The sequence below is a fragment of the Haemaphysalis longicornis genome, unplaced genomic scaffold, assembly GCF_048455015.1.
Source record: "Haemaphysalis longicornis isolate Haplotype H1 unplaced genomic scaffold, Haemaphysalis longicornis Haplotype H1 scaffold_4, whole genome shotgun sequence".
NCBI classification, from domain to species: domain Eukaryota; kingdom Metazoa; phylum Arthropoda; class Arachnida; order Ixodida; family Ixodidae; genus Haemaphysalis; species Haemaphysalis longicornis.
In genome coordinates this window covers 188,678,947-188,698,059 of record NW_027526361.1, presented here as the reverse complement: position 1 = coordinate 188,698,059, position 19,113 = coordinate 188,678,947, and the positions used below count along the sequence as shown (strand labels likewise).

Below are 19,113 nucleotides of genomic sequence, written 5' to 3'. Positions count from 1 at the left end.
TCTAGCCACTGCACTTAGAAGTGGAACTGATCCAACTTGATTGCAGAGTTCAAGCATCAGCCTCATAACTAAACATAAAGGTTTGGTGACAAACACACAGTGCACTCAACCAACTATAACTGATGTGTCACTGCGTGTATGTGCTACAAAACAAGGTACAGATAGGGAAAATCGTTATATTCTAGATTTATTTTAAGGTGTACATATGCATGTTTGTTTGAGTCCGTACTGAGCAGCGGAAAGTACAGTGCGTTTTATTAAGAATGCTTTGTTCCTAACTCGAGAAGAAAATACCCTCTCCGCCTCGCAAAAGGGGCGAGATAAGGGATCGCAAACAAAGATTACGCGCGTACGTACCAAATCGCTGATTTCTTTTCCTGGAGCATCAGCGGCATCGTCCCCATCAGCTTCCGTCTCAGCGTCAGTGTCGTCACTCGAAGAGTCCGAGGAATCGTCGTTGTTGCCCTCCAGAGTCGCATTGGAGGCGAGCAATCCCACACTGCCCACACCGGACACACGCGGTTCCGAAGCTTCAGTTTCTGCAGGCAGTATTTCTTGCACAGAAGTAGGCTCAACATTACGGGGTTGAGCGGCACCTTCCAGGCAATTTCTTGATCTTTGGTCGCTGGTGCACGGCTCATCCTCATCTTCCGTTTCATTGTTGGCCCATCCCGTGTCAGCGCTGGCAGCAGCCTGTTTCATTCGGTACTTCGAACGCGTCGGAATCTTGCACGTTGGGTCCCACAAGTACTCCACATACTTTCTCTTTGAAGACATTTGCAGGCGTCATTAAGAGCCCGCAGGGCAGTCTCGACAGCGGGATCCAAACGGATAGCGCAAAAGTGCTAGTCGATCAGCAAATGAACCACAAAAACGCACATGGCCGATTTAGAGGAACCAGAAATAAGAAAGGTACGTTCGACTTGCAGAAATAGTGCACGAAACAAATTTTCTTTTATGCCACTTCAGAGTAGCTTTGAGCAGCGCGAGGGTGGTTTGGAAGTGCTTTTGAAGTACAAATAGTTGCTCTGGACAGTTAAAATTGGCAAATTGAAGAGGCCCAAGAACCCCTGTGATGCCCCCGTGAACATTTCGCATCTCTTATTTGCCTGTCCAGAGCAGTTTTGAGCATTTCCGGAACAGCCAAAAATTGCTCTCACATATGGACGAAAAAATTTCTCTCGCAGAAGATTTTATACGCGCAAATAAAATGCGGAGCTGCGCTGGAGCACCCCTGAGCAGTACAAAAGGACAAATAAAAGAGGCATAATAAGTTCATCAATGCAGAACAACACACACGTGCGCGTGTGTTGATTATAATTATTGATTGTACTTAGAAGCATTGATTGGAGTCGATAATTAAAAGAATGACATAAAAGAAATGTGGATGGCCTCTTAGTACGAAAAGTCGCGGACGTACGCTGCTGTTTTAGCCAATTGTGAAAAAAAGAGGGAACGAGTGCACATTTCTTGGGGGTATCAAAAGAGGGAACGCGCATTTTCTTTAGTGTTTCATTTCTTGCATCATCATTCACCTTCTGTGAATTTTTGTTCCCAGACAACTTGCGTGAGTCGAACGCGAAAAACAAATCAGAATATATTCATATCATTTGCCCCTAATGATTTTTATGTAGGCGGAGTATAACAAGTTCGAGGAAAGGCGCACTATAATATGACTATGCAACACAATATGTTACATATTGTGACACACCGAGACACACAATATGTTACATATTGTGAGTACACAAGGAATCACATGGTACCCAAGGAATGTGTACCATGTGATTTTGTAAATCGTTGAGTCATGCGCGCGGAAGTTCAGCATGAAGGCTTCTTTTGTTCAAAAACACACAGCGGCACCAGCATGATAGATTTTTAACCATAGGTTGAAAAGCACTTTTGCCTATGGGGTCGAAAAGCTGGCTAGAAACGCATTTTTCCTATGCGGTACGCACGAAGCAAAAAAAGGCTTAGCCGGCGCCTACAGGCGAAAACAACATTTTTTCTGAGAATGTAACAAACAAGAAAACTAGGGCAACACGGTTGATTGCTGTTCACCAAAAAGACCAGACCAAGATGCGTTTTTGAGTTATGGAAAGTTGTAGTGGAATCAGTCAGCCGTTCTCACAAAATGTGTACTTTAAAAAACGATCATTGATTCTTGTAACACATATGCTTGCGGCAAAGGTCTGTATAGCTCTCAGTCTACCGTAAACATCTTGGGAAAATCATAGTGAAAATAAACACATCGGCCCCTTACCAGGGATAACAGCTAGTGCATGGTGTTTGAAATAAAAATTCACAAGGGCCGGATTTTCTGGAAACAAATTGACGACTCTGTGTTGCCTACGAGTCTTATTTACCTGTCCTAATTAGTTCACCGTGGAGTTGTAACTGAGAATTCACTTTGAGGGCAGCAACTCGCGTTTTATTGTAATTATTCCGTAACAAATGACATGCTATTGGACTATTCAAATGACCAGGCGCCAGTCCAAATGACTACATAACCGAAAGAAGTTCGTCTCATTAGGCAAAGCCTCCTTATTACCGCGCTGCAAGTGCCAATGTATCAATCGAACTTTTAATACAAATTAAGTGATCCGCATCACAAAGCCGCCGTGGAACCAGCAAATGCGTCCTTCTGCATTTCAGTAATGCAGAAGGACGCAGAACAGCAAATTAGAAATAAACTTTTCCGTTTCTGGCTCTCGTAGTAGCTGCAAACCGCTCAGTTTGCTCGTACATACAGTTTTCTCAAATTACAATACAGAATGTGGTTGACATTCACTTTGTAATACCATTTTCACAATCTTCAACTGAACAGATCGAGCTGAACGTCAATCGTTTTTATTTTCACAATCTTCAACTGAACAGATCGAACTGAACGTCAATCGTTTTTATTTTCACAATCTTCAACTGAACAGAGCCGAATGTCAATCTTTTATTTCAATGCAGCGAAAAAAACAAAAGTTGTTTGCGCATTCCATATAGTTACGTTTCTCATCCAATTTTAAGTATGCTCTAAGAGGTAAGAGCAATGTTTTTACCCAAAACAAACGCTTAATGGGAAAAGTTTTTTTTAATAAAAGAACTCCATACAGAAAGGTGACGCTAGTTGCGCTACTGAAGTCAATCCAGCTCTCTACTATTTTGTAGGTGGTTAACTGTATCGCTCTACCTAGTCTTGGGTTTAGTATAGTTAGCGAGTCCATCTGGTCCATCTGCTCTTTTCTTGAAGGCGAAAAGCCGAGTAAGCTGAGGAAGCCTTACCAGCCTAATCAGGCTTATTTCTGCAGTGTAACCCTAGCTGAACTAGTTATGAGCTCCGTTCCACCCACCCACGTCCTAGTGAAATGGGCCACCGAAGAAAAGTGGGATGTGTATCCGGTACGTTGCATTATTGAAACGGAAATCGGTCACCAACTGCTCTACGGAAAAAAAAAACGCCGACAACCTGCGTGGGACAAAAGTCACAGTGAAGTGGGCCGATGACAAGGAGCCCGCACCGGCCATCCTCGTGGAAAGCGGTACGTAAATGCTTTATTGCTTCACGCTGTGTCAGTACGTATTTTCAGGAACTTTGTTCTTTCGATGTTGCATAGTGTTTGAATTGTGCATTCTTACAATTAAATCTTAAATAGCACGTGTGTGCCACAAACAAAAGCGCGCTTTGCAGCTGCGTCAGTGGTGCTGACAAACGTGAAATTCACGACATGTCTCATGTCCCCCTGATCTGCGCTGTTAGGCATTAAACGTCCACGGACATTTCAGAACTTGCCCGTTTTGTTGCGTTGGCAGTGGTGTGAAAACTCTGGACGTCATTGCATATTTCAGATAGTGACGCAAACAACAGTGCTGCGTTCGCGTTCTGTGAAGCTGTTTAAGCGTTTATTTATTGAAAGGGGTGGCACGCGTTTTATAATTTTGAGGCAATTTATATATTTGCTTAGAATTACATTGCCTACGTTCGATTTTGTTTTGTTGCAATTAACGCGTGCAAAAGAACCAAAAGTGTCTCCCTTCAGAAGCCACCTACAGCGGCGACCGTTTAACAGTTATCCGCTCGCTTTGATTTTCAAACGTCGCCCGGTTCTCGTGTATATCATATGTTCGCTACGGAAAAGTATATATGTGAGTGGAATTCGAATTTGCGTGTACCTTCGGACGACCACCCAGTACGCCACCAACCATTTCTTTGCAGGCAAACAAAGCACCCTCGAAAAGAAACGTGCGAAGCTAGTGGAGGATGCTGGGCTGCTGGATTTTCAAGGTGCGAATGGCCGGAGACCCCAGCTTGATGATGAGGTGATAAATCCACTTTGGTGCTACTTGCTAAGGCCATCTAGTTGGCAACGTTATTACAACTCAGTTTCACTGCTCCCCATAACAAACCAATTTTTGGAGGGGCCACAGTGCACGCCACTGCCACTAGTGTTGCTGTAGGTGTGCTTTTCTCAACACAATGTGCGTCATCTGTTTTAGTCAGAGCAAATGGACTTCAGCACAACCATGCTGTTGCATGCATTTTAATTCTTATCTCTTTGATGTGCACTCGCCCAATTTTTTACCAATATCACGGGTGCGTCGACCGTTCGGTCGGATCAGTGCCGTGTGATGAGTGATGTGGTAAACTCTGCCAGAGTAGCCGCATGCGCTCTAAGCAAAGGCCGCTGCTGTCACCTGCTAGGCTGTTCCAAAAGCATAGGGCCACCACCGATTTTTTTTATCACACTGCCTGCCATACTTGAAATTTTTTTTCAAGACCAGACATGTGGCGCCAACGGAAAACGGAGTAATAAGGATGAATCTCAGCTAATTACAAACCTCATTTAACGTCAGAAAAATGAGCCTCGGCCTTGCGATGCTTCTGTTTGTTTTTTGTATCTTCGTGCGTTTTTTGCAATGTTGTCAATAACAGTAGCTCCTAGTTTGCTTCTTAATTTGTGTATTTTCTTGCATCTGCAAGTTATGGCTCGCGGCATAACTAGCTTTACTGCAGGTTGAGGAGGACTTTTGTTGAACTGGAGAAGCTAGCTGGCCCCCCAGTCCGGGAGCATTACGGGGAAGCTAGCTTCTTGATTTCAAACTGTCATTTTATGGCCTAGCACAGCTTATATTGGGGAACAACCCCGACTATGTGGTAGGGTCTCGTTCTTAATCTTCTGGCAAAACACATGCAACATCCTCGTTTGGGCATCAGTGAAAGTATAGTAAGTTGTGGAGTAAAACCGACCTGGAACGCTTCCTGCTCTCATCCGCGAAAGTTGTTGAGAGGGGTGGCATGGCAGCTAAGAATAAATCTTGCGTTTTTTGCATAGTTTCAAGTCTAAAAATTTTACACGGCTTATGTGCCCCCGGGTCAGCAGCATCGCTCTATAATAACACCACAGACATATTACTGGAGGCGATATTCCGCAAGTGATCCGTTACGAACAGCTGGCCCACATGCAGTGCGCGTCTCCTTCAGCGGGAAGAATACAACCAATGACAGGGCGCAATTTTAAACCCCAGGTTAGGATACACCAGTCTACGCTAGCCTGGTAAGCCCGGTCATCATTCCATATGTGAGTTACAGAAACTATTAGGATGTCATGGTGCACTTCAGCCAGCGGCACCTGCTTTAGTGATGCCTTTTTTGCTTCCAAATCGACACTCAAGAAACTGCGCTGTATTTTCTTCAGCCACGTTTGTTGAAGTAATTCCTATGCGGCTGAAACTTGTGCTGCAGCTCGCAGTGACGGCTGGTGCTAGCAATCTGCATGGCGGTAGAATGACGATGCGCATCGTAGGAAAAGACTGCAATTCCTTCTTGCTTCCCTGCATCAACCGTTCTGTTTGCGCGTGAAAGAAATCTCGACTTTTTTCGCAGCGCCACAGTATTTATTTTTGCTCTTCAGGGCGGCCACTGGCAACGTCGACTGCTGCTTGAGTGGTGGCAGCTCGCAAGTAGCACACGACGCGCTGCAGCTTTATGACGCGATGTGTGCGACGAGATCTGTACACTCCTTTCCCCCGCAATGCGCATGCACACTGTTTTCTAGCGACGCCGTTAGGATGCTCCAGTACTAGTTCGTGCCATGCGCTACCGTGTCCCCACTAAGTGTGACCGCCACAGTACATGTGGTCCGGTGAGCCAGGAAACAATTGCAGTAAAGCAGCTTGCGTTAACTGCCGTTTTACCCATTTGTTAGGATTCAGAAGTATATCACGGTGTCGTCTTCATCAAAAATGTCACGCACGCCTTAGTTTTTTGTATGCAAAATACTTGCCTTTTTGGCGCAGCATTTGTTCCTATTGGTTGAACTCTGTTTTGGTTCCAGCACCTCTAGTTCATATGTCAGCGACTTTGGCCATTTATTGCTCGTAGTGTTTCATGCTACTACCTAAGTTGGCAATAGAGCTGTGTTACAGTTCGGCATTTAAATACTAGCATGCAGGATGCTTAACCCTCTTCTGTTGTTGTCAACAAGCAGTAGTTTTGCAGTAGCCATAAAGTTAATACTGTGGAGGCTAAGTATAAATAGGCAGTTATTGTCATTTCCACGCAGGCCGCGTGTCATGTTTCCATCAAGTGGTCATTTTTGCAAAGTTATGGTTATCTTTAAAAAAATGTTCTTTTGTGATTGCCACACAGTTTTCTATTCACCTGACCAGCGGTGTAACTGCCTCCGTTGTTTGGCAACTATTGTAGAACTCGCACGTACTGGCTGGTTACACACAGTTTTTGTGCTGAAATTTGCATTTTTTTACTTAACTGTCTTTGGTATGTTGCTTTTTTTGTATCAGATGGTACAAACAAGCTCAAGAAAAAAAATACTTGTGTGTGATTTGAACTTGCAAGGCCAAAGCTACAAGTTATTCATGAAATTATTGTGGTGGGGGAGCACAGGTTAACTTAGACTGTCTGGGATTCTTTCTCACAATTACTCTCTAGTTGCCTTCAAGAAACAGTAAGTAAAATGAAGAAAAGCTAATGGTTCCTTTCTTAGGTATTCTGTTGACTGGCTTATATCACACATGGTGAACGTAGGGGTGCATATTTCTCATGTTGGTTTGAATTTGTATAATCGTTGTTTTGGGGCTAACCATTTTCTGTGGAAACCATCCCCAGTGCACGAGCTGCAGCCTGAATGCTGCGGAACTGGCTGAGCTGCGAGCCAAAATAGCCAACTTGGAAGAAGAGAACGCTGTCCTGAGGCGGCAGCTAGAAGCGGTCGACAATTACAGAGGTAAGTGTGCTCAGGAAAGAGTGAAACGTATTCAAAGCATGGCGCATAAACTGGCTCATCTCTTCAGTACGTAAGTCATAGAAGCACCGAATAGCCTTCAAGTCTTCAAAATATGTTTTAATTGGGAATAAGTTTATGAAATTGACCTGTGAGTGGTTACAGATAACCCATGGGTGGGGCACGACTAACCCAAATGCTAAAAGAGCACTTTAGTATGCCGATATTTATTTATTTATTTATTACACGTTCCTACAGCGCCCGTAGGGCATTATTGTAGGGGGGTTATTTTGAACAGTATACAGCACATAAATTTGTTTGTGTAAGACAAATAACAATGAAACACTTATTTGAACAACAATAGATGAGGAAAATACCATTCTGGAAATAAAATTATACAGCATGCTCTATACCCTCAGCAAAATTCGCTGCAAGAAACACTTCGTTCGGGAGATTATTCCAGTCACTAATAGTGTTAGGAAAAAATGAATGTTTGAATACATTAATGCGGCATTGGAATTCTCTAATCTTTCGTGCATTATCTCTGCGTGCGGATACATAGTGTGGCTGTTTTAAATATAAATCTATATCTATTCCGGTTTGCTTATTGTAAATGCTGTGCAGAAATTTCAACCTCACCAGTTTTCTTCTCTGATTCAACGATTTCCATCCAAGACTATTTATAATTTCTGAGCTCCTGACGTTAAAATTATAATTACTGGTTACAAACCGAGAAGCTCGTTTTTGAATTCTCTAGTTTTTCTTGTAATATTGCAGTAGAGGGGTCCTATGTTGTGCATGCATATTCAAGTAGTGGTCTTATATTTGTGAAATAAAGAGTTTCTTTTAGTGCTTGGGGGCATCCTTAAAATTGCTCTGGAAGAAATAAAGAAGACGATATGCCTTGCTGATTATTGTATCGATGTGGGTGGTCCAGTCTAATGTTTCTGTGAGGGTCACACCAAGATATTTTACCGTGTCTACAGTCTGTATTCTACTATTCTGTAACGATAATGAAGAGTGCACTTTGTTTTTGTTCGTAAATTGGACGTGATAGCATTTGGAGATGTTTAACTTCATCTGCCATTCTGTACACCAAGTGACAATTCTGTCAAGGTCCGTTTGCATCACATCTACGTCTTCGGCACATTTCACAGGATGATATATGATACAATCGTCCGCATATAACCGTACAGTGCATTTAAGTCCGATGGGAAAATCATTGATGAAAATAAGAAAAAGTAGTGGTGCAAGGACGGAGCCCTGTGGGACTCCAGATAAAACACTAACAGGAGATGATGAAACACCATTGACAAGGACCTGCTGCTGGCGATCACTCAAGTAGTCTTTCACCCAGCTTAGGAGATATTTGGGAAGGCCTAAAGACGACATCTTGTAAAGCAGATGATTGTGCAGAACAACATTGAAAGCTTTTTGAAAATCTAAGAAAATAGCATCTACCTGCACACCTTTGTCGAAACCTAAAGCGATATCGTGAATAAGCTCAGTAAGTTGCGTTACACAAGATAAACCTGACCGAAACCCATGTTGCCACGGCGTGAAAAATTATCTTGAAGGTGCTTGATAAGACATGAGTATATAATATGTTCTAAGGTTTTACAGCAAACGCAGGTTAGTGAAACTGGTCTGTAGTTGCAAGGTTTATCTTTGTCACCAGGTTTATGTAGGGGTGTGACGTTAGCTATTTTCCAGTCTCTGGGCAACGTTGCGCAGCTTAAAGATAGTGTGAACAGTACGACCAGAAAAGGAGCAATATGGGCTGCACAGCGTTTAAGAACTTGATTTGATATGCCGTCAGGGCCATGCGCAGAGTGTGCATTCAGATTAGCGAGCAATGATTTTACCCCTGCTTCAGTTATCTGAATATCATTCATATTTGTAAGTTGCAGAAAGGGAGTGGAAATCGTGAGTGGGTTTTCTTCCGAAAAGACCGAATGAAAGTATGAATTAAAGCATTCAGCTCTACCTTTATCGTTTTTTATTATTACACCGCTGTGGGAAAGAGGTGGAATGCTAACAGAATGCCGATATTTATATACACAAGTCAATTTTGTGATGTGCAATGCAATTGCATGTTCTAAGGCCACGTGATGGCTGCTTTTGCTTTTCACAAAATCACTTCCAAGCCTGAAGCACTGTTCATGATGCATAAAAGGAACCACACACATCATTCTGTGCCTGCAATGCAACTGAGCCATGTTTGCAGTTGGGCGCAGTGCCTTTGTGACAGTTTATTTTGACAAGGGCAGGTTGCAGGAGCATGCGTGTTCGAGTTACTTCGTCATGTACACTAGTGTATGGAGTAGAGACAAACGGGGCATACCCATAGAGACAAACGGGGCATACCCATAAAGGTATACCCATTAAGGAATAAGTGCACCAAAATTTAATCACATGATACTGATATATTGTTTTGGATTAGATTAAGTTGGGTATTGAGGGAATCTTGTGTCGTACCGATGCTGCTGGCTGCTTGGTGCTGATTTAGGTTTTGAGCTTAATTGTAATGCACACACAAATTGGAAGGCAAAAAAAATTAGCAAAAAATGGTGCGCACTAGAACCGTGCCAGAACGGTAGTGTAACAATCATTTGCAATAACCATACCACGAAGTTCAGGCTATAGTGGGGCCTTTCACTCTATGCTAAACGTTTGATGAAGATTTGTTGCCAGAAGTAGCGAGAATATTTTCAGTATGTCGGCACACAGATGCAGGCTTGTTGGCAGGCACAACTGGTCTGATCAAACCGCTAAAATCACCATTGACCACTCCGTTACTGACTCCTGTGCAACCTTTTAGGAATTGCTGGGGTGGTGTTGAGCAAGGTGGCGCATTGGGCTAGTTGGTGCACTTGCATCTTGGGGAACAGTGTGAAATAACAGGGACACAAAGACAGAAGTGGACAAAACAAAAAGAGCCGAGGAATGCAGGTTTGATCCTGACCATGGAAGTCATTGTAATGGAAGCAAAAAAAAACGAAAACGTGTGTTTGCATATAACCTAATCCACAGCCCTCTACTACTACAGCACGTCTTGTGGTGCAGGTATAGCTCGGGACATCCAAATTTGCCATTTTTCTTACAATGCTGTTTGCTGCACTATTTCAGAGTCCTACAGGATGTTAAAAAAGGCGTCAAAGCTCGCAAAGAAACTTGAGGACGAGCCTGCTCGGGTCGCAGCAACCCCCATGGTAAGTTACTGTTTGCTGAATTCTAGTGATACGCGTTTTCAGCCTTGCTAGCATGACTGGTTGTTGCAGGGTTGTTACTTCTTTTTACGTTCGCTGACAAAGCTCCAAAATTTCTGGGGGTCCTCTTTTATAAAATTCGGCAGGGTAGTATTAAAATAAAAACTCTTGGCCTGACTTGCGTATCTCTTGCACAAGCGCAGATTAAGTTGAGAAGGGGCACAACGCTTAGATCGCAAGTGCTTGGCTTTGCACTTTAAGTGAATTATCTTTCGATTGATCCAGGGGGTGAATTTGTTAGTTTTTTTAGTTTTGCTGGGTATGAAATGATCTAGGCAAAAATAACACGTTTTTGAAAGTGTTCCAAAGTACAGACATCATCATGATCAAAGTTAACAAGTTGTGCACTGAGGTAATCAAGAACTGCCACGTCATTGGCGCGTGCGAAATACGTGCATTTCGGCTGTCATATTTTGTATGTTGCAGTCTTTTTGGAAAACGATACAGAAATGTTTTCAAGAGGTTGAAATTTTGAATGCAGTTAGCCTTTAAAGGGCGTACACTTTTTGGGGTGTTTTTTTTTTTACAATAAAGTTACCTCAAGGTGTGGGTGCTTTGCAGTTTGTGTAGGTTCAACTATTTTATTTGCAGAAGTATTAACTGGGACTTTTGAAATGGCTTAGATGGTCCCTTAAAACTGCTGAGAAAAATATCTAGCTGAGGAGGAGGAGGAGGAGGAATAAACTTTATTTGAATATTAGTTTTTGTAGTAGTGGCAATGGGGAGTCTTCTTAGTCCAGAAGTCCCTGGGCAGTCGCTGCCAGGCAGGCCCTTTGAAAAAATTTTATTTCCATTTATTGTTCTGAAGGAAATGAAAACTGAAAGGGGGGCAGTATTTCCTTTGCCTGCTTTTGTTTTATCTATTACAAACATGTATTGCATGAAATGCAGTTAAGATTTGCCCACATTACATCACAGAAAACATATGACAACTGTAATGGGGCACTAGTTTGGAATGTTCACGTGTCTGGGCTAGAACTCTCCAGCAGCCTGTGTGATGGTCATGTCCACTTCCAAAACTGTTACTTACCTTGTTTCCATGACGTTTTCAGTAATACCTTCAGTGGCCACAAGCCAGTGAATTTTGAGATTTTGAACGTTGCATGTTGATGTGGTTTCTTTGGATGGGCAGTACAGAAAATGTCAAGAGTTGGTCGTGCCTAATGCACATGCATCAATTGCACATGCATCAAGTACTGCTTTCACGTCGGCTCTGAAACCATTGCGTGGACTTCCCTAGCACCATCCTAATTCTGAGCCTATAGTGCCAGTAGTGGCAGCGAGAAGCTATGTATGTGCTGGAGGAGTCACTGTTGCGAGGTACCCATCATTTGGGCACACGAATTTTTGTAGTGATGCGGGGCCATTGCACTTGTTTGACCTCAACAACAGCAAAGCTTCTCAAACAAGGCCTTAAGTCAACAAAATGCAGCTTTTTTTAGTAACTGCAAATGATTTACCGCATTTACCCGCATAATGATTGCACCCCTGAAGTTCGTCATCAAAATACGATTTTTTTTTAATTTCCCGCGCAATGAACGCTCCCTGAACTTGCTGCAGTAGTATGTGGTATGTATGATGATGATCGTGCTTACCTCTGTTTCCTTCCCTTTCCAAGCGAACATGGCTGCGTTATTGCGGCCGACTTCGGCAAGCATGCGTTCAATATTGATGAGGAAGAAACTCACTAAATGCACATAGTGTACTCACAAGACAAAGAAAAATCTCAGCTCAGCTTGCTGCTCAGCTTGCTGCGTCGGTCCCCATGCCTGTTTTGATGTCCCGCACTGTGACAGCAGCAGCCACTTATAGGTCGCCCTGTTGTAACCTCACAGCGAACTCGTTCCGCAGTGTTCCGGTTCCGTAATTCATGAAAACACCGCATTTTGCGTCACTTTCCAAAGCGGCTGGCGATGGAAGTGTATTATGTTTTATTCATTATTTTTATTATGTTCATGAGACCTACCGTAAAAATTTTGACCCGCAACTTGCTTGCCTTTTCTGTGCTCCAATGTTTTTTTGCGAAAAATTTACCCCGCGTAATAAACGCACCCCTAAATTTGCATAAAATTTTTTGGAAAGAAAGTGTGATCATTGCGCAAGTAAATATGGTGCAATTTTATTTTTAATTCATTTATTTTTACTCAAATATACAGTCATGGAAACAATAGACAAAATTTCTAGCAGACTTCCTTTTGGGGCCACTAACAGTTAAATTTTCATTCAAAATATGTGGTGTACATAGTGATATAATTAGGGCAATGCTACAGTGTACGTGTTGTGTGTCTTTAAACAGAAACCCTTGTTAGCAAGGTATGCCGGGGTTTGTTCAGGTCATTGAAAACCCATGAAATTGAGAAGTGAATTTTCAAGGGCCTTGACAGCCTGGAAGTTTTTCCTTCTTGAATACCCGTGATTTCTTTGAGCAACAAAGGGGAGACCTGATTACGTGACTGGGCTTTCGTGGCTTATATCAGTGTGGCCCTGCACACTGCTTATCCAAAACATGCTTTTTACAATTTAAGGCCAGCTTGGGGATGCTGTAGTGCTGCTTTATGCTGCTTTTACATTTTAAAGTGGTCTTGGGAGCACAGGCTTGCTTCTTTACACATTGGCTCGTACGGAACGAAAGCCCTGCATCGGACGAGGCAGAATTGTCCCCTTCCAATTTTCCATACTGCTTTCTGCATTGCCTCATCCTGTTATTAATTCCACATATTTCTGTTGCTGTGCCCCGCCACAGCTATCCCCCACTACGCTTCGAAAAGAAATGGGGCTGACACTCCAGGGTGAAATAAAAATGAGCACAGATAAGCAAAACTATGAATGTGAGAACATGGTCCACCTAGCTCCTAAGCTTTACTGGAATATTTTTTTTTTTACAGGTTTGATGGTGGCCAGAGCCAATAGAGTCGCATATCTGCCAGGCTTGCCGGGGGGGGGGGGGGGGTTCGTTTCCCGGCCGCGGCGGCCGCTTTTCTGATGGAGGCGAAAAGCAAAAACGCCCGTGTGTACGAGATTTCGGCACACGTTAAAGATCCCCAGGTGGTCAAAATTAATCCGGAGCCCTCCACTTCGGCGCGTCTCATCGCCTGCGTTGCGTCGGCGCGTTAAACCCCACAATCAATCAATCAAATCAATCAGGTTTGCTGGGATGGCATTAGGGAGATCTGATTGGGGAGGGGGGCGGGGTTGTAGCAACAACAAAATGGGTAACCTTAGAGACATTTTTTTATTTACTTACAACATAGCAGGAAATGAATGGTTTCTTTGTCCAAACTACCAACAAGCTACACCACTTAAGTGTTCGACATGGCTACCGCCGCCCCTTTTAGAAAGTCCTGGAAATAGTAGTGCAAGCGCAATACAAAACAGCAGGAACTGAACTGTTTTGTTCTTTCGTCTAAACTAACAACAAGCTACACCACTGGAGACTGGCTAAATCTTCAGAACTGCTGTCCAGAACGGCCGTGCTCGTGCGTAAATGAAAGCGGCGGTGGCGCTGCGCTTCCATCAACAGTAAACTAACAATGGGACGCACAGGTTCACCGTCTGTGCATGGGCGACTACGCTTTTTAAGCACTTCACTGATAACGATGCTGATTGGTGTCGGGTTCAGGTATATGTAGGCGCATTGTGGCCAGACTGGGAAAAAGATTTGGCCAAAGACGGGTGCGTTTTCGGGAGATTTTTGTTTCGGTCATACAATCGTACAAAACCATGAAAATTCCGGGGTCTCCCGGAAAATTCGGGAAACCTGGCAGGTATGGAGTCATCAATCTGCCCCCCCACCCCCCCCTCCCTGTAATGAACACAAATTTTGGGGGTGAGAATAGCAAGGTGTATTGAGTTATGTTTCTCACTATCCAAGACTGTATTAAGAGCATTTGCACAGCTCGAAAAAGTTCAAGATAATGTGGCTTTTGTAAAGCTCCCTCAGTATTACTGTGGGTGGGAGTAAACTGGAGGGTGGAGCTGTTCCAAGGACATTTTTCTTGAGGTCATTTTTGAGATGTAAAGAAGCAGACTTTTAGCATGTCAAAACAGTAGTGAAATGTTAGCACACGTGCTTTCCTGCACTCTTGAAAATCCTTAAATATTCTTGAATTCTTGTTCCTGAATCTTGTACGACCCCTGGTATGCGTTGTGTGGACATTATGAGGCCTGATTAGTCTGACAAAATTACAACTTGCTATTATCTTGCAGGTGGATCTTGGCCACGGAGTCCTGGCAAGCGAGGTAGTGGTCAAAGCCCTGAGGAATTCTTGCGCAGGGAACGCCACAAAATTTGCAAGGGCTCTTCTGAAGAACCTTTTCACAAAAGAGGAACTGAAGGGGAAGTCCTTGTTTGGAAAACAGTGCAATGCACGGAAGGACCTTTTGCCAAAAACTGCACTCGACTCTGCCAGGGTGCAGGCTGTCATCGGTAAGTTAGTTTTTACTTGTACTTGTTGCTGTTCTGGTTGAGTGATTTTTGTAGTCACAGGTTACTTCTCTAGCTGGTAGTGCTGTGAATTTTCGCAGAAAAGGGATACAAGTTGTAGCTAAGATTCAATTTTGCATTAAATAGAGCTGCTGCTTTGCAATGACAGACTGGAATGATTGACTGCTAGAAATGTTGGAAAAAGCAATGATAATATAAATTTTGCTTGAGTAACTGCTTAAACGCTGTAAGAAAAGATGTTGCGAAAAAGTTCTGACCATTTTTTATCATGCTCACAAGCAAGCCCTAATGAAAGACTGCATTCAGAGGCGGTTTTGAATTTCCTGTCGCTTCATTTGTTTTGGTACAAGCTTTTCATGCTTTAGTGCTAATGTCCATGATCACAGGTGCAATTGGTGAGCTGTATACAGCGGTGGCTTTTGTTACATAGCCTGTACTATGGGCAAAAATGTGCATGCTGCTGTAGCCTGCATATTTAGTGGCACCAGTATTGCCAGAAACATTCTTTAAAATATTTTGCCTTAACGAAAGTGTTCATGATATTTGTTAGTACTAACAATTGTTTATTTACATTCTTCAGACTACACCGTGGCAGAGTTCAAAGCGGACGTAGGCCGGGTCAAAACATCCCTATCGACTATGCTCTCCCGTGAGGTGTGAGCACAGAATCCACTGTACAAATTTGCATGATCGTGAAGTTTGTAAATAAACAGCTCAGATTCCTGAACCCGGCTTTTGTGTTTCATGAATGGAGGAAGTGTTGAGAGTTCTCCACTGACTCGTTCATGCTTGCTGAACAGTCTACCTTAAGCAAAAAGTCTGCTTATGTGCAAAAAAGTGTTATGACTGGACTCAACAAGAATTGTGTAGTGTTTACTGACATAAAAAGTGTAGAGATCCTATTGAAATTGAGTTAATAAAAACTCAACAGAAATTTTATTCAAACTCAAACTCAGCACATATGTGACAGGTTGTTATGATTGGGCACAATAAAGCTTCTTTAGAAAGCTTGTTTATAAAATGCAATAAATAAGGACTGTATAGAAAGCTTACTTAAAAAATTTTATAAAAACTCATAAGAAACTCTATTAATACCCAATTCCCACACAACAGGATGCATTGACTACACTCAATAAGCATTGTGTAGAATGCTTATTTAGAAAATTTAATAAAAACTCGTCAGAAACTCTATTAAGACCTAGTTCACATGCAACATGATGTTATGACTGTACTCAATAAGAATTGTGTAGAGAGCTTATGGGGTAAATTTAATAACAACTCGTCAGAAACTCTATTCAGACCTAGTTCACATGCAACATGATGTTATGACCGTACTCAATAAGAATTGTGTAGAAAGCTTATGGGGTAAATTTAATAAAAACTCATCAGAAACTCTATTAAGACCCAGTTCACATGCAACATGATGTTATGACTGTACTCAATAAGAATTGTGTAGAGAGCTTATGGGGTAAATTTAATAAAAACTCGTCAGAAACTCTATTCAGACCTAGTTCACATGCAACATGATATTATGACCGTACTCAATAAGAATTGTGTAGAAAGCTTATGGGGTAAATTTAATAAAAACTCGTCAGAAACTCTATTAAGACCCAGTTCACATGCAACATGATGTTATGACTGTACTCAATAAGAATTGTGTAGAGAGCTTATGGGGTAAATTTAATAAAAACTCGTCAGAAACTCTATTCAGACCTAGTTCACATGCAACATGATATTATGACTGTACTCAATAAGAATTGTGTATTAAGCTTATGGGGTAAATTTAATAAAAACTCTACAGGAAACTCACAAGAAACTCTATTCAAAATCGATAAGATGTATCGACTTGCCTCTATAAAATGTCAATTTAAACTCGGTGGCCAATTTGTAATGGAAACTCAATAGAAATATTCTACAGAATGTTAATAAGATGTTTATAGGATTCTATTGAGGATTCTCTATAGCAAGTCTATTAACTCGCAGTAAAAATTTTTATGAGGGTAAGCTGATGGGCCTGTCATTTTTCAAGTTCATGTCACCTTCTTATGAATTAAAATGATGCTCGCGTTCTTCCAATATTCTTTACACTCCCGGTCATTATCCGTTGCGTGTACAGTTTGCCAGTTTTTCGTAGTACAATTTACCCGCCATCCTTCAAGAGGTCGGCTCTTATCTGATCATCACCAGGTGCGTTGCTTCCTTCCATTCTTTTCAAAGTTTTCATCTCTTCTGTCGTTACTCGTGGAATGTGTACCTCCTCTGAACTAATTCCGCGTTCGGTATTATCCTGAAAGTCGCGGCTACGGTACAGATCTCTATAGAACTCCTCGGCTACTACAACTATTTTAGCCCCATTCATTCCTTACAGCATGCTGAATCCTCTCCGTATTATACTTCCGTATGTCGGCTGTCTTACTCTTGTATGTTAACTTCGACAGCTCCGATAGCTCTGTTCTGTCAGCTAGGGTGGACACTGTGACGTTTTGCCGTTTCTTAGTTAAATATTTCTTTTCCAGGGAACGTTTACCAGTATCCTGTCTAGTGATCTTGCCTCCGACTTCTGTAGCACACTCCGTGATAACGTGTGTAAGACTTTCCTGGTTCGTAACCTCTGCTTCCTTGGTTAGAGCGGAATATCGGTTCTTCAGCGCGATCATGAATTCAATATTCCCTCTTACTGTTACACCATTGATCGGCTGCTTTCGTACTAGCTTGTTACGGTCCTTCCTCAAATCAAGCCTAATTCGAGATCGCATCATCCTGTGGTCTCTACACCTCACACTTCCGAGCACTTCCACCTCCTGCACGAGGCGAGAGTCATCGCTATAGTATGAATTCTATTGTATTTTTATGCTCCCCATTCGGGCTCCTCCAGGTCCACTTCCGACACTCCCGTTTACAGAAGAAGGTATTCATTATGCGTAGGTTATTCCGTTCTGCAAACTCAACTAGCAGGTCCGCCCTGCTATTTCTACAGCCCAGACCATAGTTCCCAACTGCCTTGTCTCCAGCCTGATTCTTGCCTACTTTAGCATTGAAGTCTCCCATAACTACGGTATACTGTGTTTTTACTTTAGGCATCACCGATTTCACATCTTCATAGAAGCGTTACACTAGCTGGTCGCTATGGCTGGATGTAGGTCCGTTGTCCAGTACTACCTTCAATTTGTACCTGTTATTAAGCTGAAAAACAAGACCGGATACCGTTTCGTTAATGCTATAGTATTCGTCTATGTTTCCAGCTATGCTTTTATTGACTAGAAATCCCACTCCCAGTTCTCTTTTGTCCACCAGACCACATTAACATAGGACGTGTTCATTTTTAAGCACTGTATAGGCTTCACCTGTGCTTCTAACCTCACTAAGCACTATTACATCCCATTTTATGCCGTTTAATTTCTTTTACAACACCTCTGGACTCGCCTCGCTAGATAAAGCGCTCGTGTTAATCGTTGCCAGGATTAGATTCCAAAGGCGCCTGTCCAGATCCAGTGATTCTTAGCAACCTCTGCTGCGCCAAAGGTCTAACCGCCGCCGTGGTCAGTTGCTTCGCAGCCGCTGAGGACTAAGGGCCGAGGGTCAATTGGCACAGTCATGGGAGGTGGGGGCCATTACTACACAAGGGTGGCCGATCCTCTTCTGGTGAGGGAGTGCGTTACCGGCAGTCATCACCAGGATCAGGCTGTACCCTAAGCCTCCTTCTGCAAGTACATCACCACGCCGATTTTTCTATCTAGTGGGAATTGCCCGGGACTGGGATTCGAACCGCGGTCCTTACCTCTCTGCCGGAGCCTCTATGCCACCACTGCACCAATATATGAATGTTCGCTGCTACAAATCATGATTAGTGGCTGCAACCGGATTATATCAGGGGAAAACAACATAACTCAAAGCAAAAAATACTCAATCGAGAAATCAATTTTATTTGCAACGAAACACCATGGAATACACTCCCCACTCCTCACACTTATACATATACAACCAATTTATCCCTATAACTAACAGACGAAAATTATTAAACTAAATCCCTTCTGCAAAGCAAAAGGCACGCGTAAACATGGAATAAAAGCAATTTGCTGAGCTTCAAACAGTGCAATATTGTCAGCAGCAGTAAATATGCTACTGCCGTCACGCATGAGTGTGATTCATGATGCATGATGCTTGTGTGTGGTGC

General features: G+C 42.7%; 1 protein-coding gene across 1 annotated transcript; it reads left to right on the top strand.

Moving 5' to 3' along the window:
• The first annotated feature begins 3,227 nt into the window (after positions 1 to 3,227).
• LOC144180159 (uncharacterized) lies at positions 3,228 to 18,508 on the top strand. The gene is made up of 6 exons (XM_077708545.1): positions 3,228 to 3,527; positions 4,202 to 4,305; positions 7,112 to 7,229; positions 10,356 to 10,438; positions 14,702 to 14,921; positions 18,399 to 18,508. The coding sequence occupies exons 1-6, from the start codon at positions 3,377 to 3,379 to the stop codon at positions 18,506 to 18,508; spliced, it is 786 nt and encodes a 261-aa protein (XP_077564671.1). The 5' UTR covers positions 3,228 to 3,376.
• The last annotated feature ends 605 nt before the right edge of the window (positions 18,509 to 19,113 follow it).

What these genes read in the sequence shown, in the direction of transcription:
- LOC144180159 (XM_077708545.1), top strand. Translation starts at nt 3,377, where the DNA reads ATGTGTATCCGGTACGTTGCATTATTGAAACGGAAATCGGTCACCAAC. An exon ending in GGCCATCCTCGTGGAAAGCG is followed by an intron (nt 3,528 to 4,201) that starts GTACGTAAATGC and finishes ATTTCTTTGCAG; the next exon opens with GCAAACAAAGCACCCTCGAA. An exon ending in GACCCCAGCTTGATGATGAG is followed by an intron (nt 4,306 to 7,111) that starts GTGATAAATCCA and finishes AACCATCCCCAG; the next exon opens with TGCACGAGCTGCAGCCTGAA.